The sequence below is a fragment of the Malaclemys terrapin genome, chromosome 3, assembly GCF_027887155.1.
Source record: "Malaclemys terrapin pileata isolate rMalTer1 chromosome 3, rMalTer1.hap1, whole genome shotgun sequence".
Classification (NCBI taxonomy): domain Eukaryota; kingdom Metazoa; phylum Chordata; order Testudines; family Emydidae; genus Malaclemys; species Malaclemys terrapin.
The window spans coordinates 82,070,144-82,097,254 of NC_071507.1; the positions used below are offsets into that span (position 1 = coordinate 82,070,144).

A 27,111-nucleotide genomic window follows, 5' to 3' on the forward strand; every position below is an offset into this window, starting at 1 on the left:
ATTATTTAATGACAACAAATGTTGAGATTTAAAAAGTTAAATCTTTATAACAATAAAAACACATTGTCAACATAATGTCAAAATATATAAAGTAAATATCCTTAAATCAAACTTAAGTTCTTAAGCACCATTTTTATTACTTTGCCTGTGTAAATTTCCATTATTGATGGAATTATTTTATGTCAGTTTGTGTGTGTACAGTGAAATCAACATTTACCGATAAAAATCTTTCAACGCTATTTATAAGGGTTTATCCATATTTTGTTCTTCATTTGAACAACTTGAATGGTAATATAAGTCATACGTTAACATGGAGGAGGTAATCCACCCTTTAATGATTGGAACTGATGTGAAGCTAGAATCCAAACTTTGTATAGTGTATGGTGGGGCTATGTGTTCAATATTTTCTCTATACAACACACTGTAGAACAAATTAGCTTCAAAGATTTCTCTTTTCATAGAAGTGTTGTTTTTTTATGGAGAAGAAATTGTGCAGTATGTAAATATATAAAAAGTCACTGGCTGACACTTTAATATTCTAAGGCTGTCATCTACTGTAACATTATGTAATACTGGTCCACCCAATGTTGGTGCACAGTTCAATTTCTTGATGTTAGTACATTTCAGTTATTCTTAAAATAAAAAAAGTTTCTATAAGCTTTGAGGAAATGAATTTTTTTTATTTGTTTATATATGGCATGAATAAATACAGACTTCCAGATCCTAGGACGCAAACTATTGCCTTACATGACAGGGATAAATCATTCATGCACATCATGCATCAAAGCTGTGAAATGGACTACAAATGCAATTAAAATAAGGTATTCAAATGTTTAACAAAGGGGGGGGGGCAGGAGGGGAGGGGCCAAAGACGCTCCTTGTGTGAGGCATCATTTGGGCTAGGGCCAGCCCTAAGTGGGGTCCCTCATTTCTTCTTGGGCTGACAGTAGGAGCCCCTCCTCCTGGGGCTGACAGTGAGAGCCCCCAGTGGACGGGGCTGAAAGCAGGTGCTCTGCCTCGCCCAGGACTGCTGCCTGGGACTGACAGCAATTTGGAAGAACAATTAAGCTTCGCGTGATCTGGCAATAGAACTCTCCCATGGCAGGAGAGGGAGAACCGGGGCCTGAAAAATAAATCAATCTGGACATTTGCGAGTTCTAGCAGGAGAGCCCGAGTTAGGCTTAATTTTACTTGGAAATCGAGTCTCTGGCGATACATTCACGAGAGTTGGCTTGTCTCGTGGCTGAGACTGGACAACCACCAGGGGCCACTGGGGCTCTGGGCGCTCCCCGGCCGGGGGAGCGGAATCTGGGGATAACTAGAAAAGTGAGGAGAGGGGGAGGCAGGTGGTGGCGGGGGTGCGGGCAGAGGCGAAGCAGGCTGGAGAACAGCGGGGGCGGAGACGCGCTGAGGAGGAGACTCGGGAACAGGCCCACGGGCGCCCCGCGAGGCCCTGGCAGCAGACGAGGGGTGCGCGCTCCGAGTCCGGCCGGCAGATGGCGCTACGGGGTCGGACGAGGCGGGCGTGACGCCGGGGACGCTGCGGCTTCTCGCCCCGCCCAGCGGAGGGAGGGAGCGGGCGGCGGCCATGGCGGCGGTTCTGTCCCCGCGGGTCTGTGACAGCGACCCGGCCACGCCCGGGGCCCAGTCCCTGAAGGTGAGAGAGGCCGGGCTGGGAACCCCCCGTCGCCGCGGCTCAGCGGGTCTTTCGCAGGGAGCCCCAGGGGGAGCGACGGCGGCCGGGGGGAAGTGGGGGCAGAGGAAGACCCGCAGCGGGGGGAGAGTCAGCTCTGTCCCCTTCCCCCTCCCGGTGTTATGCGGGGCGGGCAGCCAGCCCCTGGGGGAGAACAGGCTGCAGCTCTGCCACCTCCCCGCCCAGCATGTGCCCTTGGTCCCTCTCCGCGCCCCCAGACCCGGCCCGTCCCCCAGTCCACGGGCCGGGCCTCAGAGCCCTCTGCACCGGGCGCTGAGCTCAGCAGGGGCTGGGATACAGAGCCCTGGACGCCCCTTCAAGTGAACGGGCTACAGCCAGAGGGGCCAAGCACGGATAGAGCTCCTGGGTCTCATCCAGTGTTGGGTTCCAGGTCCGAAAGTTGCCCAGGTCCAAGATTTGGGACTGGACCTGTACAGTCCTGCAGCAGGCCGAAAACGGCATCCGTGGGCCAGACTAATATCTCTGCAAAGGGTCTGGGCTTTCCAGTGTTTCCAGCATTTGTTTCCTGCTTCTCCCCTTTCCTCAAATTCAGGGGTGACTTTAGCAAATGCTGTGTGAAAGTATCTTGGAAAACTCAAGTTTGCAAATGGTCTAAAGGATTGATATTCTTAATACATAGCACCTTTAATCAATACACAGGAGGCTAAGTATTATTTTATTTATATAGATGGGGAAACAAAGGTACATAGAAGATAAGTGACTTACGGTCACACAGGATGTGCATGGCAGAGCTGAGAGTAGAATTGTATATTTTAAGCCCAGAAAGGACCATTTTGATTATCTGGTATCATTTGGTCTCCTGTGTAACCTAGGTCATAGGCTTTCGGCGAATGAATTCCCTTTTCAAGTCTAATAGCTGTTGTTGAACTAGACCATCTCCTCTGGAAAAAATCCTGTTATGAGCTGGATGAAAATTTGTTTTGGGTTGAGTTTAAAACCCCATTGAGATTGATAAGTGTAAATTCACCCTTCAGTTAACATAACTGTAAGCATATACCCCCAAATAAAAGAAAAGGAGAGTGTGCATGTGCCCTAGAGCTTTTGCTGAGTATTGCTTTTGGGGAGGTGTGTGTGTGTGTGGAGGGGAGGCAGAACAGATGGGAAAAACTGGAAAAGACAGAGAGCCTGAAAGAGCAGCTGAAAGCATGGTGGCTGACCTGAAGAAACTGGGGACAGGTTTTTGGGTTGAGGTGCAGGATGAAAAGAGTGCACTTGGTGCAGTGAGCTAAAGAAGCTGTTTCCTCCTTTTTGATTTCTTCATTCAGAGAGACAGAATTTTTGTACATTCTTTAGAAATAAACAAAACTGCATTGAAAAATACCTATCACTAATTTCTACTCCCATTTGGAACACCTCCAGGGTCCCAAACTTTGACTAGCTGCTCAGGTTGAAAAGGGGCAACATTCGATATAAAAGTTTCTGGTGATGGCTGATTTCCTGCTTTTAATTTTGCACTTCATTTCTAGTCTGAATTTGATACACCTTTGTCTGCTAGATTGAAAAATTCTTAATAATCAAATTTCTGTTACCCGTACTTGTGGACAGTCATGAAATAACCTCTTAATCTTTTTGATGATAAACTAAATAGATTGAGCCTCTCGAGTCTCTCACTGTGGAGGCATGTTTTCCAATCTTGTAATCATTCTCATGGCCCTTCTTTGACTCCTCTCCAATTTAGTTCTTTTAGCTACACCGTCGCACTGTGAGCTCATGTTCAGCTATTACCCACCATGAACCTCTTTTTTTCAGAATCGTTGCTTCCCATAATAGAGTCCCCTGTCCGATCAGTATGACCTTATGTTTGGCTGAAACCCAGATCTATTCACTGTCAATCCAGAGCCATGTCCTATGCATCACACCACATCCTTTTATCTCTTAGGCAGTGTCTGCATTATGGACCTTACAGTGGCACAGCTGTACCGCTGCAGCTGCTCCGCTGTAAGGGGTCCTATGTAGCTGCTCTGCCGACAGGAGAGCTCTCTCCTGCCGACATAATTAAACCACCCTCAACAGTGCTTTTCTCGGTGAAACTTCTGTCAGTCAGGGAGGTGTGTTTTCACAGCCCTGACCGACAAAAGTTTTGCTGACAAAAGTGCTAGTGTAGACAGAGCCTTAGTTTCTAACTAGAAGTTTCTGAGATAGCAACTCCTGAAATCATTTTGGGCTTAAAAATAATGAAAATGGAGAGGTGAGTAAATAACTCTTTCTCCTTTACTACTCTCAGGGTGCTCAGCAGCTACTTTTGGGGCAATGCCAAATCTAGCATTAGAAAGCATGGATCTAAACAGAGAAACTGGATAGACATCAGTTGTCAGTGTTGGGGTCCCCTGCCACACTCTCAACTATTGTCGAAAATGGTGTGGTTGTGGTGGAGATGGGATAAAACAGTGTTCAGCACAGTTACAGAAATTGTCAGAGTATTAAGTCTGTGCTCCTAGTATTTAATATTAGGTGACTCATTACCTCTGTGCTCTCCTTCATTGCAATTTATTTTACTGCTGAAGCTACATGGCTGATACCCGGTGGTTCCTACCGACATTTACAGGCTGAATAACAAACAAAACAGGATTTTGATCAATGAATATTATTTTTCCATAGAAATATTTTTTGTAATAAAACCATAAGATCTGATGCTCTCACAAGTTTCTTTTTCTACTTCCCTGTGTTTCTTTTCATGAAAACCACCTCTTTTAAAAGGACTCCATCAGATTGAGACAGTCAATTTAAAAAAAAAAAAGTTTTTAAAATTGATCTAGTTGCACCTGCTTCAAACTTTTTACTGATTTTTTTCCTAATTTAATTTTTTTCTCTTCTTTTTTGCTATGTGAAGACCCACACAAGCAAAAGGGGAAAAAGACTAGACATAGAGTTGTCAAATATATAAAGTAAAACAAAAACAGAGAGGAAGACAGACATGTTTTTTCTAATCTTTTGGTTGAATTGATCTTACAAGTGTTATGTAGCTAAAATAGGGAAAATTAGTTGATCACTGTTGTCTCTTAAATCCATGTTTAAAGTGTTATATTTGAGATTAACATATCAATATAAGTGGAAAGACATTCACTAAACAAGGCCTAATAATTGTACCTGTTATTAATTAATAAACAAATACTAAGTGTAACTGTGGGCTTGACTGTTTTTGATGGGTTAGTTCTTCCATCAGCAGTATTTCACAAATGTTATTAAGATGAAGTCTTTTGTTTTCTTCCAATGATTTGTAATGTGACACAGAGTTGCAGCTACTAAGATAGTGTATGACTGATATTCAGTGGTTCCTACATTTATTTACAGGCTGAATAACAAACTATACAGGATTTCAATCAATTAATATTATAATAATCTTCATCTTTTAGATATAGTTGACTTACTTAGTGGATATCCCAGCAATAAGACCAATTGGTTTCATTGATCCTTCACTTTGGTAACACCTTAAAATTGTATATTTTTTCGTCCTCCCCCATTTTAGGGCATGACCCTCAAGTATGAGCAAATCTCATCACAACACATTCTAAATATCATCTTTTCTCTTGCCATAGGTCTCTTTAAATCTGACTGGGGAAAGGCACCACTGATAGAGTAACTTCACTTTTGTAACAACTCATTTTGAAGATGACTTCTGCCCTCCCTATATATTTCAACTCTACTGCATCAGTTTTTCTCCCTACATCTATCTATCTATCTTCATGAAAAGCAGCTCTTTTGTAGTACTATGTTCAAAGCTTTATGTAAACTAGACACAGCTTTTATACTCACATCTGAGAAAATATATTTTTCTATTACTTTAACTCTGTTCATGTAAATCCTCTTTGCCATTGATGATACGATCCTTGATTTGTAAGTATCAGTAATAGCAAAGGGTAATGTGGTGTTGCACTGCTCTTGGAGCAGCCGAAGAGGGATACAATAACTTTGAGAGTCACAGTCGTGCTCCAAGTTTCTTCACTGCTCCAGGGATTGAATAAATTGTCCCAGAACATTAGCAGATAATGTGCAGACACAGTTACATCTGTAGACATGTTGGTGCTGGTGGGCAGAGGCAAAGATCTGCTCACTTGCCACCCCTTCCTGCCCATCTGTGTGACAGTGGGGGAAACAGTGCCTCTGCAGAACCTGGTTCCCCTTCTGTGCTGCTAAGCATGATGAGTAGCCAGCACAAGGGAGTAAGGAACTGTGCAAGCCAGCCCATGATTTGGCTCAGGGAACCCTTTTGAAATAGCGCAGTACTTCTAGGGAGCAAGTTCATTCTAGTCACAGCCACCTTTTACAATCCCAAAATAGTTTATTACATCTTGGTGAGGCTTTACGTTGTGATATCCTAATACATTAAGTACATGCAGGACTTCTTGGCTTTATTTTTAATGCTTGCTCTCTGTGTTTATTTCAGGATGACACAGAAGAAAATTCAAATGATAGCAGCCAGCCATCGAAAAGACGACGTATGGGCTCGGGGGACAGTTCTCGAAGTTGTGAAACTTCTAGTCAAGATCTTGGGTAATATCACTTTACTGAGGTTTTATATTTTTTAAACACTATTTTGTTGTGTTTTTCCATAAGTTTTAACATTAACTCTTCTTTCTTTACTTATATGTTGCTCATGCATTTCTCTCACCTCTGCCGTGCTGAGGCACGGTGAATTAAAGTGGCATGTGAGCAACTTCCTTGCTTCAACATTGCTTTTAATGTAGTGTAAAGGCGTGTTTATTTAATGCAAATTATGCCAAAGTGTGTTTCAGTTATCCTGAGGACTGACTTTACTTGTACATTTGACTTTTTGCATTTTATAATTTTATGGCTTTTTAAATATCTATCTTTCAGTATGAATGCCTGTTTTCTTATTCTTATTCTTGTCAAGGATTACACAGTCCTTGATTTCATGTCCAGTGATTCATTGATAAATACTAGTTTTGTGAAACACTAGTAAAATGAAACACATTGAATGTGTGTAATTTTGAGATGGGATAGGAGGATATATTCTAAGGGGCTGAACCAACTTTCTACAGGAGTGTTGTGTTGACTTAAATGGGAATTAGATCAAGTTCTAGAAGCATGGCATTGTTAACGATTACTTTGAGTATTCTAACTTTTTTTACGCAATGTATATTTTTTTAGCAAAATGTACTATTATTATTTCAAGCCCATTGTTTTTGTGTTTAGCTTTAGCTACTTTCCTGCTGAAAATTTGATAGAATACAAATGGCCACCTGATGAAACGGGAGAATACTATATGCTTCAGGAGCAAGTCAGTGAATACTTGGGTGTGACCTCATTTAAACGAAAATATCCAGGTATCCAGGTTGAAAAAGCGTGTGTATAAAAATCTGTCGATTCAAATGTGTACAAACTGGCAACTCTCATCTTTTGGAATATAACATAGATCTTTTAGTTAAGAGGACACAGTCAAGATAAAAATCAAGCTTACCAATTTTTCTATCTTTGTTACTAATTATTAGCTGAAAATGTGGGCTGAGATTTCAAAAGTGACTAGTGATTTTTGGGTGCCTATCTTGAAATTATGTAAAGGAGCCTGCTTTTCAGAGGATGGGGTGCTTAAGTGACTTTTGTTAATCTTGGCCTTAATTTATTTTTGAGTGTTTGTTATTATTGGGAACTTTCTGAATTTTGCTCAACTTGGATAGTGAACTAAGTTGGTCAGTTTCAGTTTCCAGTTCTTGCAAAATGGTGCACTACATTATTTCCATGTGGAGGGAAAATATCAGAATACTCAGGGGGATCTCTGCTTCACTTATGTGAGAATGATGACAGTCTGTCTTCTCCAACATTAACTACTATAATCCTTACATTAGAATTTGTAAAACACTTTTCAAAAACTTACTTTCTGCCTTTACTATTTGTCAGTGTCATTTTAATGCAATTTCTTGCGGAAAATCTAATGTTTTAAACTATTTATAAAAGAAACATTAACATCTTTTTCTATAGTGGTGTAATACTTTTGTTTGGAATAATTTTGTGTCTGTTAAACTAATATCCCCTTAGATTACATTTTATTAATGTAATTTTTTTCAGACTTTGTTATCATCCCTGGATTATACTACCGCTAAACTAAATATTAACTACAAATAGACATTTTATTGTACAATCTTCCTTTTTCATCATGTGGAAAAGAAGTTGTAAACTAGTTTTTGGCCTAGTTGGAACTTCTTTTATGATGGATTTGGAAATGTATAACACTACACGGTTTTACTGCTGTTTTGTCTTTTCTTGGAGATTTAGAGAGACGAGATCTGTCTCACAAGGAAAAACTCTACCTCAGAGAACTAAATGTCATCACAGAGACTCAGTGTACTTTAGGTAAGAAAACAAAATGAATTTTCAGCTTTCTGATGCATTTGGATTAGGCTAGAATATTTGATTCCTGCCTTAAAATGATAGCATCAAGTAATTCTTGACTAGACATTTAAATTGGTTTTGATTGCAATAAGGTTATTTATTTTACCTTTTAAAATGTAATGGAAAGTTAAGAATGTGTAACATTTTGAGTCTAAGGTCTTCAACAGACTATTAGATCTTTATGTTATTTTTACCAGTTCTAATGACTTCATTTGCTAAAGAGGATATTTTATTAACGTAGGCCCTGCTTTTCCAAGCTGATCAAGAGAACCTCTGTGTCGGCATGAAGACCCATTGGCTTAGATGGGGCTTTGTGCAGCTCTAAAGGTCTGCCTATGTTGATCAGTTTGCAGGTTCAAGGTCATGTGAATTAGATTAAAGTACTTGAGTATATTCATATCAGAATTAAAATCTTAATATTTTCTTCTTTCACTTATAATAAACATTAGCTTGGATTGACGTACTGATTGATTAATGCCTATCTCAGTTCTATTCTCTTTGATATCACAAATCTATGTAACTCTCATTTGATACAGGAAGTTGACTTTTATAAAATCACTTTCATTGCTTTCCTGTATTCTGTATCTTTTGATTTGTCAGTGGTTTATTTGACATATGACAGAATCTAGAAACAGAATATCAGCTGCATAATATTTTGGGCTGCTGACTTTCCCTAATCTTCTTTTTTTTTTAAAGCAAAACATGAGGCTTTAGACGTACATCTTCCATTAAATTCAATGAGAATCACACAGCAAACCCCCCAAAAATGTTTTGAAAATGGAGGGGTGGTTTGTTTTAGAATTTTTTAAAAAGTGTCGTTGCAGCATAATTTCTATGTTCAGTGAAAGGTATTGTTTATGTTAGGCTGTCTGCTTTAATGGCAAACTTTACAGTAGACTATGGGTCAAAATGGTAAATGACTTACAATTTGTTTTGCAATGTAGCATTATTAGTGTTTTTTATCTAATCTAGGTCTAACTGCCTTACGCAGTGATGAAGTGATTGATTTGATGATTAAAGAATATCCTGCCAAACATGCTGAGTATTCTGTAATACTGCAAGAAAAAGAACGCCAGCGAATAACAGATCATTATAAAGAGTACTCAGTAAGTAACCCGTCAGACTTTAGTGAACCAGATCTAGAACATACTGGGCATGTGGATTAAGTTCCTTTTGCAGTATCTGATTTTTCAAATTTGTCTTGTAAATTAATACAATTAATTTTATTTCAGCAAATGCAACAGCAGAACACCCAAAAAGTAGAAGCTAGTAAAGTTCCAGAATATATTAAGAAAGCTGCCAAGAAAGCTGCAGAGTTTAACAGCAATTTAAATCGGGAACGAATGGAAGAAAGAAGAGCCTATTTTGATTTACAGACACATGTAGGTTGACTTAAATTTATTGCTTGACAATGATAGGTAGTTCCTTGTTTATTATAGTAAAGATATCAGTCTTTTTGGTGCTTTTTCTGAAAACATATTGTTGTAACCATTTTTATCATAATATTGGATTAGAATTAATTTGGGTTAGAAATAAATAGATTTGAATATATACACTTTTAAAAGTTATTTTACCAAATAGAATAGAGCTTTCCACTTTAGTTTTTTTAATTAATTGATTTCTCAAGCTGGAAAGACTTCCACGTGACGAAGCGCTATTAGCACTACCTAGTGTAGACATGAGACAAATAAGTGTTGCGGTAGTAGTATATAAAATAGCATAAAGGAGGTCATGTCATTTGGATGCTCCTATTACCATTTCTCATAACACAAGAATAAGGGGACACCTAATGAAATTAAAAGGCAAGAAATTTAAAATTGATAATTACTGATTGTCAAAAAGTTAGCTTGTGATAGTAAATTCTATAAATTCTTCTTGATGCAAAAATTTTAGTAGTATTCTAGAAAGGTTTAGACATTTATGAATAAAAATATTTTATATAGTTCAACTGAAAGGATAAAAGTATGTATCAGTCTTGCTTCAGAATTTAAGCCAAGCACTACTTGCCAGAGACCAGTTAAGCAGAAGCTTTCCCCATAGATAAATTATTGCATAATAGTCCATTTGAAGGTTTTAGACTTTTCTGATATTGGCCCCCCGTCAGGGACAGGATACTAGACCATTGATCTGATCTTTTATGGCTGTTCTTATGAGCTTCTATTTTGTATATGCTCATCATACCTGATGCTTTTGTACACAAAAGTCTGCTTTCAAAGTTAGAGTTCCTTGTTCTTACTACTTTCTACTATTATGCTGCTCTGGTAAAATTTCATTTTAAAGATGCTCAATATGAAAACTAATTTATGTTTTACTTCATTTAGCAGCTTGTATGGTAATATAAATGTAATAAAAGGGTGTATTTTTTATTTTTCTATCTTATTACAGAGTCATAGTGCCATAAAGGAGATTAGGTGTCCATTGGGTTAAATATAGGGCTGTCAAGCGATTAAAAAAAATGAATCGCGCTATTAAACAACAATAGAATACCATTTATTTAAATATTTTTGGATGTTTTCTACATTTTCAAATATATTGATTTCAATTACAACACAGAATACAAAGCATATAGTGCTCACTTTATATTTATTTTTGATTACAAATATTTGCACTGTAAAAAACAAAAATAGTATTTTTCAATTCACCTCATACAAGTAGTGTAGTGCAATCTCTTTATCATGAAAGTTGAACTTACAAATGTAGAATTATGTATAAAAAATAACTGCATTCAAAAATAAAACAATGTAAAACTTTAGAGCCTACACGTCCGCTCAGACAACCAAATTTGGTTACAATTTACATGAGATAATGCTGCCCGCTTTTGTTTACAATGTCACCTGAAAGTGAGAACAGGCATTCACATGGCACTGTTATAGCAGGCATCACAAGATATTTATGTGCCAGATGCACTAAAGATTCATATGACCCTTCATGCTTCAACCACCATTCCATAGGAAATGCGTCCATGCTGATGATGGGTTCTGCTCGATAATGATCCAAAGCAGATCAGACTGATGCATGTTCGTTTTCATCATCTGAGTCAGATGCCACCAGCAGAAGGTTGATTTTCTTTTTTGGTGGTTTGGGTTCTATAGTTTCTGCATCTGAGTGTTGCTTTTTTAAGACTTCTGAAAGATTGCTCCATACCTTGTCCCTCTCAGATTTTGGAAGGCACTTCTGATTCTTAAACCTTGGGTCGAGTGCTGTAGCTATTTTTAGAAATCTCACGTTGGTATCTTTTTTGCGTTTTATCAAATCTGCTGTGAAAGTGTTGTTAAAACGAACATGTGCTGGGTCATCATATGAGACTGCTGTAACATGAAATATATGGCAGAATGCAGGTAAAACAGAGCCAAAGACATACAGTTCTCCCCCAAGGAGTTCAGTCACAAATTTAATTAACACATTATTTTTTAACGAGCATCATCAGCATGGAAGCATATCCTCTGGAATGGTGGCCGAAGCATAAAGGGGCATACGAATGTTTAGCATATCTGGCATGTAAATACCTTGCAACGCCAGCTACAAAAGTGCCATGCAAACACCTGTTCTCACTTTCAGGTGACATTGGAAATAAGCAGACATCTCCTGTAAATGTAAACAAACTTGTTTGTCTTAACGATTGGCTGAACAAGAAGTAGAAATGAGTGAACTTGTAGGCTCTAAATTTTTACATTGTTTTGTTTTTGAGTGCAGTTATGTAACAAAAAGAAAAATCTGCATTTGTAAGTTACACTTTCAGTATAAAGAGATTGCGCTACAATACTTGTCTGAGGTCAATAGAAAAATACTATTTCTTTTGTTTATCATTTTTACAGTGCAAATATTTGTAATAAAAAATAATATAAAGTGATCACTGTACGCTTTGTATTCTGTGTTGTAATATAAACCAATATATTTGAAAATGTAGAAAAATATCCAAAATATTTAATACATTTCAGTTGTTCTATTGTTTCAGTATCACGATTAACTTTTTTGAGTTAATCACGTTAGTTAACTGTGATCAATTGACAGCCCTAGTTAAATAGACATTTATTATTTAGATTTTTATAGAATATTATTTTGACAGTAAAACTATAAAGTATGTTGTATATAATATACGCCCTTAAGTGCTGGAGTGAATCTGGGAAAAATCAGGTGACTGTTCCAGCATAATAAAGGCTGAGTTCAAAAATGTGGAAAAGACAAATGAAATAAAAAAAGATTTGCTTGTGTGGAAAATGAGATTTTTGTTTTGTATTAAACAATACAGATTATCCAGGTGCCTCAAGGAAAATACAAAATATTACCTACAGAGAGAACAAAGGTTAGTCCTTATCCAGTGGCTCTCATACCAGGCCAGTTCCAGGAGTACTACAAAAGGTACTTAAAAAGATATCACAGTTGCTGTCTATATTACATCTACTTGCTTGTATATCCCAGGAAACTAGCTGGGAAGAGTAGTAGTGATATACTTACAAAATAATTTTGAGTGAATTTTGTGTCCGTGAGATATGTGAGTCTGACTGACCAAAAGACTGAAGTGCATTCTCCACTCAACAAGTTTGGCAGTGGCAGCAGCAGTGCAAGCTTCTGCACACTGCTCTGTCAGCGTGCCTCAGCCTTGTTCTAGAGCAGTGATGGGCAACCTGCAGCTCGCGGGCTGCACGCGGCCTGTCAGCGTAATCTGCTGGTGGGCTGCGAGACAGTTTGTTTACTTTGGCTGTCCACAGGCATGGCCGTCCGCAGCTCCCAGTGGTCGCGGTTCGCCGTTCCCGGCCAATGGGAGCTGTGGGAAGCGGCGTGGGCCACAGGGACGTGCTGTTCGTCGCTTCCCACAGCTCCCATTGGCTGGGAACGGCAAACTTGTGGCCACTGGGGGCTGCGGGTGGCCGTGCCTGCGAACGGCCAATATAAACAAACTGTCTCGCAGCCCACCAGTGGATTACTCTAACGGGCCGCAGGTTGCCCACCACTGTTCTAGAGGGACCAATTTGACATGCAACAGGGGCATAGTTCACTCTCTGTGTCCATTCAATACTAGGGCTCTACAGAGACTGTCAAGAGTATTTGTGAAAAGCAACAGAGGGTCCTGTGGTACCTTTAAGACTAACAGAAGTATTGGGAGCATAAGCTTTCGTGGGTAAGAACCTCACTTCTTGACTTACATCTGAAGAAGTGAGGTTCTTACCCATGAAAGCTTATGGGTGCCACAGGACCCTCTGTTGCTTTTTACAGATTCAGACTAACACGGCTACCCCTCTGATACTTAAGAGTATTTGTGGTATGTCTAAATTTTGTATTGCAGGCTCGTGGTCAAATGCTTTCTATGCAGCAATTTTGCATGAATGCAGAGATACAGTTTTAGGAGATGGTTTTTCTAAGACTGATCACTGCTAACAGATAATTTTGATTGATTTTTGCATGGCCTAAGAATTTAGATGAAATTGGATGTGTGTGAGAGGAGGGAAAGTTTTGGTAAACGGACTCTTCTCCCTCCCAAAATGCCAATGCTTCACTGTGTGTATAAGCTTTTAAAACCTCTGGCCTGTGGCACATAACATTAATATGTTGTATTGCCCAAGATTATCATGGAAATGTTTTCTCCTGAAACTTCCATGTTATATGTAAGGCTTGACTCAATGTGCATCACCTCCAGAGTGAAGCAAATGGAGATGCAGCTTGATTTGGTTATTACAACAGATAACTGGGAGCCAAGATTTTATTCCTGATTGCCACTGGATTGCAGTGTGACCATAGGCAAGTCACTTATTCACAGTAGGCCTCAGTTTCACTATTGGTAAAACAGGAATAGTGGTCACCTTGGTAAAGTGCTTTGAGATCCTCAGGTCAGAATTGCTATATAAGTGCAAAATGATTTCCAAAAGGGTGTGGTTTTACCAAAAAAGGTTATGGCCACACCTAATGCACCAGTATTTTCCATTCATCTTTCCTAATGCTGACTGAAAGTAAAGATAATTTAAGTGGAATAACTAATGCATAGCAGCCTTCTCAGGTATTTAGTTGTTAGGAGTATGGAGGTTGTATACCTGCACCATGCGTTGTATGTTCCCAGTGAAAAAACACTTAAATATTAGAAATTGAGTCAATAACTGAAGAATTATAACTTCATTAAAATGTTTGATATTCTGTGGCGTATTAATCCTCTGCCACAGATTTCACGTGCGTTAAAAAAATTGCCCATTTTGCTGAAACAAGCACACTCATTTTTAAAGGAAGTACCTTTCATAATTAACATATGAAATGTGCACTAAATATAATTGGCATATTTTTGAAATTTCAGATCTGAGAATTGACACAATCCACGTAATTCTGTGGCCCTTACTGCTTTCTTTTGGAACCTAATCAATAATCATGAAACTTGTTTTATATTTATACATGTGTCCATATGGTATTTTATATAATATAAAATAAATAGCTTCTTGGGGATAGTAAACATGACTTACTGGAGGGTTCAGTGTATGCATTGTTTGATCTTTGGTGAATATGTGGGTGTGAAATGTTTGGCATAATCCATGGAACACCTCTTAGATTAATTGTCATAATCATCTTCCAACACAAATATAAATATAGTTAATGTATTAGTCCCCATTAAGATGCTGTTCTGTATTAATTTTGGTTAAAAATAGGGTTGTCAAATGATTAAAACGATTAATCATGAGATTTAAAAAAAATAGTCACAATTAATGGCAGTTTTAACCGCATTGTTAAACAATAATAGAATACCATTTATTTAAATATTTTTGGATGTTTTCTACATTTTCAAATATATTGTTTTTAATTACAACACAGAATACAAAGTGTACAGTGCTCATTTTCTATTATTTTTATTACAAATATTTGCTCTGTAAAAAGATAAAAGAAATAGTATTTTGCAGTACAGTACTTGTATGAGGTGAATTGAAATCTCTTTATCATGAAAGTGTAACCTACAAATATAGACTTATTGTTTTGTTTTTGAGTCAAGTTATTTAATAAAAAATGTAAAACTTTAGAGCCTACAAGTCACTCAGTCCTACTTCTTGTTCAGCTAATCGCTAAGACAAACAAGTTTGTTTACATTTATGGGAGGTAATGCTGCCCACTTTTTATTTACAATGTCATCTGAAAGTGAGAACAAGCATTCTCATGGCACTGGTGTAGCCAGATATGCTAAACATTTGTACATGCTTCGACCACTATTTTAGAGTACATGCTTCCATGCTGACAACGCTTGTTAAAAAAAACTGTGATTAATCGTGCCTAATTTTTTAAATCTAGTTAATTTGTTTTGTATTAATCACTTGAGTTAACTGCAATTGACAGTCCTAGTTAAAAATAATTAAAGCTATCCTGAGTCTACCAGCTAGAATAAAGCATCTTGAACCAACAAACTTGTTAAATCTATCTCTGGGTATTTAGCAGACTGTTGGTTCTACTTCTTTTACTGTACTCATCTAGGCCCTGATGCTGCGTTAGTATCTGCTAGGTATAATCTCTTTGGCTGTGCAGATACCTGTTGACTTCAATGGAACTGTACGATGGCAAAGGGGGTCCTGAATAACAGGTTCCCAGTGCAGGCTTGAAGTCTTAGAAAGTTCTTTTTCATGCAGCTCCATGTGATGTTGAATAATTTCCTATACTTTGTATGAATGTCTCAAACAGTTGGGAGACCTATTTAGCTGATTGCTCAGACACTAGGATTTCGAGCTTGATCCAAAGCTCATTAAAATCAATGGAAAGACTTCATTGTTTTCAGTGAGCTTTGGATCAAGCCTTGGTCCATAGGGTGTGAGGGAACACGCACCTTTTACTGGACTGAGTAGCTGAAGTATTTTTTAAAATGTAACCAGATATTGTTTAACATGGAGTAACATTTATGAGCAAGGAGAGGAGATGCATTTGTGACCCAGATTTTCAGAATTGTGTACATAATTACTGTGCATATGTACACAATTGTGGTAATGTTACAGACGCTCCCCAACTTACGCCAAAAAAAAACCCCAAAAACCTTTCTAGCTTATGGAACTTTTTCCGTAAGTGCGGATTTGCGTAAGTCGGGTTTGCGTAACCCAGGGAGTGTCTGTATATGCAATTAAAAATGGGCTTTGAGCTTATCCAGACTTTTTTAATTTTTAATTGGCAATTAAGTGTTTTTATCTTTTGTTGATGGGGTGTGTGTGTGTGTGTGTGTGTGTGTATATAAGTATATGGTAGTAAACAAGTATTTCTTGATTTTAGATACTCTCCAGATGAACTTCGTTATTTGCCATTAAACACAGCCCTTTATGAACCACCTTTGGATCCGGAACTGCCTGCACTGGACAGTGATGGAGATTCGGATGATGCAGAAGAGGGTCGAGGTGATGACAAACGAAAAATCAAAGGCAATTCGGTGAGATAAATTGAAAAGTGATCTTTAACAAAAAAGAGATTCTCTTTCTTCCCCTTCCCTTTGGTCAGTTTCAGTAGTTGCTTCACTGGCATGTTTAACATCTGTGTCCAGTAGAGTTTAGGTTAAAGGAGAACTGTGAGGCAAAAGCAAAAAAAAAATAAAAATTTTGGTTTTACCATTTGAATGCTTCTTTTTGACTTATGAAATTTGGCATCTAACTTCTTTTAAAACTGTTTTCCTGCTTCTGTTTTATGCTGAAAATACCAGGCCCAGGCCCTCCCTTTCTTCTTTGCTGCAGAATCTTCGGAGAAGCGGAATAATCTGATTTATATAGATCTGTGACCCACACTGTAGTTTTCCACCCCACTCTTTCCTCTGAGTTGAAGGGAGAGGATGCTAACAGTTGTGGGGAGGGAGAGTTGCAATTCAGATCATAGATTTGTGTGATTTCACTACTCCAGTCCTCTAAAAGTCCTTCATTAAAGATAAGTAAGTGCGAGCCTGATATTTCTAATGTAAAATAGAAACAGGAAAGTGCCTTTAAAACAGAAAAATAGCTTGAGGCTATCATTCTACATCGTAAAAATAGTAAAAGGGAGAGGCTGTTTTTTTCTTTACAGTGGAGCTTTAACCATTCTTCCTTCTTTCTTTTATCTAAATTAACTACGTCATACTCATTTGTTTAATCCAAACATTAAACCATCATGTATTGGAAGTTAAAGGAAAGCTATGTCCATTTTGAATATCACAGTGTTCTTAATATTCAAAGCAGTTTCAGCTTGCATACATTGCAAAGTGCAATAGAGATATCTTTAAGTTGTTTGTGCCTATTACTGGTGGCAACCAGCTTCCAGAAGCATGATATTTGTAACACCACAATAAGGAGAGCCTCGTATAAAATAATGGCCTAACAACTAGAAAATGTTTAAATATGGAGTAGCTAAAATATTGAACTTAGCCATGTAAATGTTAATTTTGTTTAAGTATTTGCAATTAAAGCTTTTATAACTAAAGAAAAAACAGGATGAAACGGCTGCCTTGGTAGCCTGAAAGAGGAGAGGTAGCTGTTAATGTGTTTTTTCCCTTTGAGTCTTTAGAGTAAGCTCTAAGAATTTCACAAATATTAAAAATTCATCGCAAAATGTGTATGTATTGCTGCTCCTTATTCTGTTAAAAAAAAAAAAAGCATCAGTCTTCCCTTAATACTGCAGGCTATGTCTACTCAGTTCCTTTTTCTGGTCTTGGTGCCTCTCCACCAGTAGGAAAATATGAGAAGGAACTGGGGCTGAGCAGACACTATCCTCTCCCTCTGCACAGTACTTCAGAAGGCCATCCAGGAGTGCAGAAGCCAGAGAGGTCATGCCTGCATTTGGAAGGAGCAGACAAAATCAGACCAGGCAGCTGGTTTGACGGTGGTTCTACCAGCTCTTCAGCTCCCACGTGGCTAAATTATTAATGGGACATAGATTGTGACCAGCAGACATCTTCCCCCCACCCCCCAATTTCCCCCACAGAGAGAGGCAGAGCATTGCGGGTGGGGTGAAACTTCTATTTTTGGGAACAGCTAGTTGTGTTGAGTACCTCCGAGGGAGAGATTTGCTGATTCTTGCCTTACCTCTTCTCTATTTCCCCACTTCCAAAACAGCAGAATGGTTTCCATTTCCCAACAGCTACAGCTGCCTCATGTTACCTATCCTCCTGCATGTTGAAGGAATTCTAAGGTATTCCCTCTTCAGTGTTAGTGAGGTGGATACTTACTGCTGTTTTTGCGGGAACCTCTTGAAGGCCATTAATGCCCCTCTCCATTCCATTCCCCCTCTTCCTCTCCTCCCCCCAAAAACCAACCTAACCCTGTGCTGCCCTTTTTTTTTTTTTTAAATGACACCCAATACTTATTGACTCTGACCCTGAGGGTTCTCCCTCCCCATAAATCTCCTTGAACATCTGCTGCATAAATTCTGTTATGTAGCTGTGGGTATCTTTTGCTTTTGACATTCCTGTGCTGTGATCCAAAGATGATAATCAAGTTGTTCCTGGTAAAAATATTAAATGAGGGTGACAGAAAAATGTTCACTTATTACATTTCATGCAGTTTGGTAGCATATTTCAAACATGTGGTGGGCAATTTATCTGCTTTTCTGGCCTGTATCTGTGAAAGACTTGATAGATGTTGAACATCCAGCATATTGGTAAATAGTTAGTTTGGTTTTGACAAGTCTTAAATTAAAACAATTTAGAACAAAGGATAAATGCTGCTCCACCCTTGGTTTTGCATCATGATCCCCTGGAAAATACTGGAACCCTTGTGCTGTGATGCCAGCCTCTGTGTGAGACATATAAGCATAAAAGGTTACAATAAAACAGGCCATATCATATTTAAATGTCACCTGTGCTCCTGTAGATAGGAAGCTACTAACCCTTGTTGTCATTGGAGCTTAGAAAAGACTAGTTTCCCTCTCAAAAAAAAGTTATGTTTTTATTATAGGACAACTCGTCTGGCAATGTATCTGAAGGTGAATGCGCCAATGACAACCAGGAGGATTCTTTTCAGGGAAGACAAAAACCAAGAGACAAAAGTGCTACTCCAAGAAAAGACGGTTCCAAACGTTCTGTACTGTCCAAATCAGTTCCTGGGTACAAGGTAGAAGAAAAAAGCCCCTGACTCCGCTTCTTTACTGACCAGCCTCTTTCCCTGAAATATTTAACTTTGTTTTTCAAAAATATGGAAGTTCTGCTTGCTGTACTTCACTAGCTGCTCTCCTGTTGTGCTCTCAACTGTTTGCTTCTTTCCTTCCTTTTTTGGCTTTATTTCACTAGGGGCTTTTCTGTTACCCTGGCTATGGAGTGGCTTCTGTTTCTGTGTCATAATTGATTTCTGGGCAATTACAACAAAAAAAATTATGGCTGTTATAAAGAGAATTTTATATTTTCCTGACTGCTTTAAAATAGCAGTCAGAATTTCCTGTCAGTGTAAAACCGGCATTGAGTATTCGCTGTTTTTGTCTTAGTAGTAGTTAGTATGGCAGCAGACCATGAGACCAGTGCGTAAAGCGCAGCGATATGGCTGAATATATTGTCATAACATGCACTTAAATAGGGCCTTTCATCCTGAAGGATCCCAAAGTATTAGACTATTTATAGGTTTTACTTCACTTACCAATAAGTGCAGCCACCTTTGGGGCGGAATGCAAAACTAACTACAGTTTAAGCAACACTACCCAACCACTTAGGACAGATATGGAGAATAACAATTTATCTAATTCATGTTACAAGAGGAATTTCTGTCGGCAGAATGTTCTTACGCTAAAATTTGGCTACGATAATAAGGCACTTTAACATCTGTAAAGCAGTGATTACCAAACCCAGGATAGAATAATCAATACTAATAATGTAACACTTTCCCATTAGTCAAATGAGGATTAAATATATTTCAAGAGAAATTGGAGTTCATATGCATGATTTAAATTTTAGTCTATGGAACTTTGTACAGGAAAGGGGTCTTGATTGTACACCTTCAAAAATACATGTGGTCCAATCCTGGTCCCATTGAATTCAGTAAGTTTGCCATTGACTTCAGTGGGAGCAGGATCAGGCCCATTGTGTGGGCTACAGTAAGGAAGGGTGTAAACATAGTGATTGGGAGTGTTTGCCAAAAGATGCTGTTTATAAAAAAAAAAAAAAAAGCAAGAATTTTTTCTATGATGTCAAGATCATATGTTTTGGGAAATCTTGTAGCAGCAAAGGTAATTGTGGGCTGTTAATGGTTTGAATTTTATAATTCAGGAATGTTTGCTAACAATCTGAATTTACTGTTGGTTGGTAAAGAAGCTATACATCAAACTTAGAAGTTAGTCATCAACAAGAATTGGACAGCGTCAGTTTATTGGAAAAGGTTTCTGTAGATTCTATAATTGCACAATACATATTTTTTGCAGTTTATAACAACTGTCAAGCTTCAGCCATCTCTCCTCTTTTGAGGAGTTGCTTAAGATAGATGCAAATTATGGATATTTGAACTGTGTAATATACATATCTTTTTATATATGTAACTTTGCGAATTGCTTATTACAGACCCACACTCATGCCAATATTTTCAAGAATATGAAATCCAAAGATGAAGCTTGAAAAAGTGTTAGCTTTGTTTAACTTTATATTAGAGATGGTATGCGACTGGTCTGACAGAAAAAGGAGCTTCATTTAGGTATGAAGACCACAAAGTACAGTGTCTGTTTGGTTAGTCTGCTCTGTCTAGTGGCCTTTTGAATACATAGAGAGAAATAATGAAACAGAACCATTTCTAAGGTTCTGAACTCCTAAATGTAGAGCTGTACAAGTAATGCAGTACTGCAGTTTGAAAATGGACCCAAATGGCTATTACCCATTAGTTTAAAACTACCAATTATGTTAGTAACAAAGCAATTAGTGCAAGCTAACTTGATAACTTACAGTGCCAAAATATTTGTATGGCACGTCTTCACAATACCTAGCATTACTCAAAGGTGCTGTGTCAGGCTGTTGATACCTCAGAGGTGGCACAGCTGTGCATTTTTTAAAATGGGAATTTTAGAACATTTTTAATATGCCCCATTACATTAAATATCTTAAAACTGATTAGATGTGAACATTCTTGTTAGAAGTGGTCTATAAAAAGATTTAACAGCTATTAATACACCAGAACGTGCCTAAATATGAAGGCACTTTAAGTTGAAGGCTATAAACCGATCTTAAATGTCCCTTTAAATTCTGGGTTTTTTGGTAATATTTTTCCTCTGTATTATTCAGTTTGTCCACATTTTATAGGATAATCTTTAGGTTACATTTAATTAAAATTGAAGGATAATTGCTGTAACATCAACATATATAAGTGAATAGCTATAGTCAATACAGTATAAATGATACAATGGAATTCTCATATTTACTTTTTTAAAGCAGGAAAACTGGTGTATTTTGTATGAAGCCATTTTTATTAAGTGTCAGCCTTTTAATTGATATATTATGGTTCGCATGTTTTACATTTCGTTACATCACAAAGTGTCGTGTGTCTTGGATGTTGCTGCAATTGATGCAGGACTGGCTACTACAGTTGCACACACAGGGTTCTGTTCTCAGAGTTCAGGAGGTTTTTGCAAATAATAAATCTGCCATGTGTTGAGATACAAGGTATCCAAAACATTTTGCTTTGGGTTCATTATATATGAAAATTAAATGCCTTGCTCACAGGCAGTTGGACCTCAGAGAAAACTCATGCTTGTCTGAGTGGTTGCAATGCTTGATTTGAGACTCTGAGCTGCAGCACAGCAGCATGGAAGTTAGTTACAAAGGAGTCCCTCTGCCTCACTCTCCTTCAAAATAAGATGAAGGTGATTTGGAAAGTAAAATGGTCAGATGGGATATGATTTCCCATACAGGCTAGACAGATATTTTCATAGTGTTCCCTAAAAGCCATTTAATTTCTTTAGGATGGTAGAACTTGAATTGCTTTGAAATGTGAATATCTTGTGTTTTGGTTTTTTTTGTTTGTTTTTTTCTTTAAAAACAAAAACAAAAACCTAGAGTGCTTCCATACCTTGGGGCTCTCTGTTTTTAATATGCTGTGATTATTTCACTGTTTCTAGTGAACACAAGTTAGTGGAGTGGAAGTAGAGGGAAGTATTAATAAATACACATAAGTCAGTGTCTAATTTTATAATTATATGTATCAAAGTATTAACTACACATACACTAACACAGGTACAGTAACTGAAAGTTAGTTCACTTTAGTTTCAGTGGAGTGAGAGGGAGTTTGCTGCTGTATATTATGGCAGTATAGTATGAATAATTAATAGCTGAAATAGAATTTGGATTAGAGAAGTGCACTTGCTATTTTAGAGAGGTTTGTTTTACTTAGCTATAGTAAAAGAACACAACAAAAACCTTACTCTTAGAATGTAGCAGTAAGCAACAAGAGGGTAAATAAACACAGCAAGACTGAGGTTTAAGTATGTGCCACTATCCTTTTGTTGGGAGGAGCAGGGTATACAAGGTATATATGTAGGAGACATAGAATAGTTACCGGTAAGAATTTTCTATGTATGCTTTCACTTCCATGATATTTATTTTGTAGAGACATTTGTGAATGTTAGACTTCTTTTACAGTTTTACTATATTTATGTATAAAACAGGTTTGACTATGCTTTTTTAAAATAAATAAGCAAAAAAAGTCTTTATGAATGCCTCTGTCATCTTTTGAAAAGGAAGTTATATATAAACATCCGATGGGTTTTGTTTTATTTAAATCTCCTCAGGCCAGACAAGTTAAGCAGACTATAGCCATAAATGGGGTTTAGTAACTTCAAACATTTTCGAAGTAGGGCAATGAATTCTGACAGATTAAGAATTGCTGAAGACATTAATTATCTTGCTAAATGTTAGAAAAGAGCTGGCTGGTAAATAACATTTTGTTTTAAAAGGGGCAGTATTGAATACTTTTTTCTTTTTAATAGTTTTATGTTCACTGCCATTTTTATTAATACCATCTTAGGTTGAAAATACTCTACCACTTTTATTCTTTCATTTGACAAGTTTTTTTTGTTTTGTTTTGTTTTTGTTTTTAAATGGAGCAAGTCCCATTGTGACTGTTTGTCAGCAATCACACAGTTCCTTAGGGAGTAGGCTTTTAATTCAAAATTCCTCCATTGACTAGATGGCTGCTTCTGTACAACAGAACTAAAATATCACTGAGACAGATTTTTAAAAATCTCTGGCAGTAGTGGATTCAACATCAGTAAGTGTTGTATTTGAATCCAAATCTTCATTAAGATGTAGTAGGTTGAAGTCTGACATTAAAGCTATTTGAATGGCCCTTTGATAAACAATTTGATACCTTAATTATATGTTTTCTTTTCCTCTAAGCAAAGCTACTGCTAGCTTATCTTTTGGGTTTGGTCATAAAATTACTACACAAATACTGGGAACTGCACAGCCAATTTAAGCACCTGGGATTTCTTTGCCTTAAATAGATGTTATGAACACTCAGTTCCTTTCTTTCTCAGTTCACTTTCTCCTAGCAGTGTTGTAAGTGTAGAATTGTAGTGTTTTCTATAGCAACAGCAATCATGACTTTAGATATAGAAGAAAGGAACAGTAAAACTGATTAAAGCAACACAACTAACTTGTCTATTAGACATTTTGGAAGCTTAAACAATACAAATTAAGTGTATTAAATTGTATCTTATTTTATGGTATTCATTTTAAGCTTCCATTCAGATGAGTTAAGTAATTTTGCATTTCTTAAAGGATATTTATGTTCTCTTGTGTACATGGAAGCTTGTGAATTTGGAGATTCATATAAATATATTCTCCTATTCCTTCTATATTTGAACAAATTTGATTTAGCTTTAAAGTTACAATATAGTGTAAATTATTTGTATTCACTATTAAGGGAAGTGCTAGCTGACAAGCTTGCAGGAGGATCTAGCATACACTTTTGTTCTGGTTTCATTTTTTGTAAAATGATTTACATATAGCTCACTGCACATGCTCTAAATATCAAATTTGTATGCATCTTTCCTAAGATTTTAAAATAACCAGTATTTGTCAATGTCACGTTATGTCAATATCACCTTATGTCTTAAGATTCACTTCAATCACATGATAACAAAAAGTTCATTAGTAATTTACAAAAGTTAAAATGGAGATACCTTAACAAATTTCCTGTTAAATCCATTATAAATTCTTCTGGGATGAATTTATAGCCCTCTTCTACCCTTCCAGCCAAAGGTCACTCCAAATGCTATATGTGGAATTTGTCTGAAGGGTAAGGAGTCCAACAAGAAAGGAAAGACAGAAGCACTTATACACTGCTCCCAATGTGACAACAGTGGTAAGTATCTATATACACTTTAACTGGAATGCTGGGAGTTTTAATTGCCACGTCTTACTACGTTCAGTGGAAATATTTTGTATAATACTAAATTTGCATACAAACATTTCAGTCTTCCTAGAAACTGACTTTTTCCCTTTAAAATTTCCTTAATTGTACTTAAGTATGTACTAGAACACATTCACTGCACTGAGTCTCTTAGGTGAGCTAAACTTGATTTTTGTAGAATAGCTATTAAGTTATACTAATTATTTTACAACTTCATTTCTAAAGGTGCTATTAATAATATTGGTTTTAATCTAGGCCACCCTTCTTGTCTTGATATGACCATGGAGCTTGTTGCTATGATTAAGACCTACCCTTGGCAGTGTATGGAGTGTAAAACATGCATTATATGTGGGCAGCCTCACCATGAAGAAGAAATGATGTTCTGTGATGTGTGTGACCGAGGTTATCATACCTTTTGTGTGGGGCTTGGTGCTATCCCTTCAGGTAATGAAACAGAAATTAGTCTTTAAGGGCTGGTGTTTTCTACTGTTACAAGATTATACTTCCATAGGGGTGTGTGAATTAGTTGACTGTAAACATTAAGTAGCATCTACAGTGTAAGATGGCATTCATTGAATTATCCAAAACAGCAGAAATGAGGTTTTTTTTTAAATTTCTGTATATTTTAGTAATGTACAGAGTATAGGATTGGCAGCTTCACCGTTTTACAACCCTATAACTGTTCCTGTCAAAACTCAAGTAGAGCTATGGCTCAGAACCGCACTTTTTCAGGATTCCCACAAGATATTGAATAGCTACCTCCATCCATAAATGAAGGACGTATAAACTTTACCAACATTTCTCCCTATTGATAGAGTATAACCTTTGCATTGTTTTAGAAGCTTTAACAGTACAAATGCTTTATTAAAGTAGAAGAAAAAAGTGTGTGCTCCACTCCATCTGTGTAAATACACTTGACCCCTTTTTTTACATCACAACTTGCATGTTCAACTAAATAAACCCAGTAACATGCTTAAACTTGAAACTAAAACAAAGCTGGTGCTTTGCATTATGTGCAGTCATTTATACCTATTTTACATTAATATAAAAGATACTGATTTAGTAGCATTTTTCACTTATTTTGCTCCCTTGTAAATGACTGCACAAGGTGTAAGGCAGTGTAGAATCAGAATTAAAGAACTAGATCATTGACAGGAGTAGTCAGTCCGATTGTGTAAGACTAAATCCATGTCGCAAAATACAGCTACTGTATTGATGCATGTACCTAGTAAGTTCTGCAGTGCTAGCATTGCTGTAACACCGATACTCAAGTCTTGAAAATGTTGTGAGCTGCAGTAGAGTTGACAGTTGTTCCATTGCTGCTGACCTCTCTTCCATTCAAGTTCTGTGATTGATTTACACTAGGATCTACACTAACTGAGCCATATTAAAGGTAGAACATAAGTAGAAGCAGTTGATATTCCTCTAAAGTAGTCAGTCAGTCAACAAATTAAAATGCTTTGATCTAATGCACTCAATTTTGCTTGAGTCAGAAGTGAAGTATGGGTAGTGTTTATTCTTATCTCAAAACCATCCTACAGTAGCATTGGACCTTCTTAATTGTTGTGAAGCCCAGTCATGTGATCACAGGCCAGTTTGAGATACAGTGAGTATGTGGGAATGTATATACCACCACCTGTTTCTGCTCAGTATTATTACTCTATGTACTTACATTGTCTTCAAATTTAAAGGAAGAAATATAAACTTCTAGACATTGGCTTATATTTTGCATGTTACCAGCACAGGTAGTGCAAAAATAAAAGTATTTACTCATCTTGTAAACTAGTCATGGGTTCTACAGTTAATAAAAATATTAACTAATGTCAACTTTTTTCTTTCTTAGGTCGCTGGATTTGTGACTGTTGTCAAAAAGACCCCCCCACACCTAGAAGAGGAGGAAGAAGGGGGAAAAACAGCAAAGAGGGCTAAAGGAATAATGTTTACCTTCCAATACGATTAACTGCACAAATTGAAGTGATAAATTTGGTGCTATTTAACCAACCACTCTGTATATGGAACAAAACCACTTAAGCGTCTTTTACCAAATAAAATTTTTATAATTTTGACTATGGGTTTTCCTATGATGGCAGTAATTGAGCATGTATTCTGTCATAGCAGTTTAGATTGACGACTCAAATTTCCATTCAAGAGGAAAAACTTTCAGAAAGTCCTCTCAAAGAGGTAGTTTATAGCAACACACTTGTATATGCCAATGTTGCATAGCAATAACTTCTACATGGAGAGAAAGCTACACAAAAGTTTAGATATTTGCATAGCACTCAGTTTTATTCCCCATGATTCAATCAAAGCAAAGCATTCAATTACTTTTAAATAATCAGTGTTGCTTTAATTTAAAAAAGCCATGACTTTGAAGCTTGTAGGAATAATATCTAAAAGTTTCAATGCATTGCCAGAAAATCCAGTCTCCTTTATTATGAACTACTTTAAGTCCCTATAACTGAAAATAGCATGCACTCCAAGAGTTAAATGCATCTAATTTTCATAAAGATACACCAACAACCATAAAGAACAGATGATACTATGGAAGTGGCACTAAAATTGTGGTTACACTTAAGAAAAGGGGTACATATATGGAGAAAAACCTTTTCCTGCTTATGATAATGCAGGCTGAGTTGCTTTTAATGAGCAGTGACAATATTGCTTATATCTATTTACAGATACAAAAATAGCTGAATAACTGATTCATTATAATTCTTTCCCTGACTAGAAAGATCAGCCTCTACCTGCAGAGATGATAAAGAAGATGGC

At 37.2% G+C, this 27,111-nt stretch overlaps 1 protein-coding gene across 2 annotated transcripts; it reads left to right on the forward strand.

The window, feature by feature from the left end:
* The first annotated feature begins 1,575 nt into the window (after positions 1-1,575).
* Positions 1,576-26,408, forward strand: PHF10 (PHD finger protein 10). 2 transcript variants are annotated; one of them, XM_054021518.1, is made up of 12 exons: positions 1,576-1,657; positions 6,099-6,205; positions 6,869-6,999; positions 7,940-8,023; positions 9,035-9,168; positions 9,295-9,444; positions 12,312-12,421; positions 16,280-16,433; positions 18,919-19,074; positions 24,186-24,294; positions 24,598-24,786; positions 26,186-26,408. In XM_054021518.1, the coding sequence occupies exons 1-12, from the start codon at positions 1,589-1,591 to the stop codon at positions 26,269-26,271; spliced, it is 1,479 nt and encodes a 492-aa protein (XP_053877493.1). In that variant the 5' UTR covers positions 1,576-1,588; the 3' UTR covers positions 26,272-26,408. The 2 variants fall into 2 exon arrangements, with proteins under 2 accessions (XP_053877493.1, XP_053877494.1); XM_054021519.1 differs by having other exon boundaries at positions 7,946-8,023.
* Positions 26,409-27,111: the final 703 nt, after the last annotated feature.

Bases quoted from the DNA above. Each gene is read 5' to 3' on its own strand.
- PHF10 (XM_054021518.1), top strand. From the start codon at position 1,589: ATGGCGGCGGTTCTGTCCCCGCGGGTCTGTGACAGCGACCCGGCCACG. The intron at 8,024-9,034 runs GTAAGAAAACAA...TATCTAATCTAG, and splicing joins AGAGACTCAGTGTACTTTAG to GTCTAACTGCCTTACGCAGT. The intron at 19,075-24,185 runs GTAGAAGAAAAA...CTACCCTTCCAG, and splicing joins AATCAGTTCCTGGGTACAAG to CCAAAGGTCACTCCAAATGC.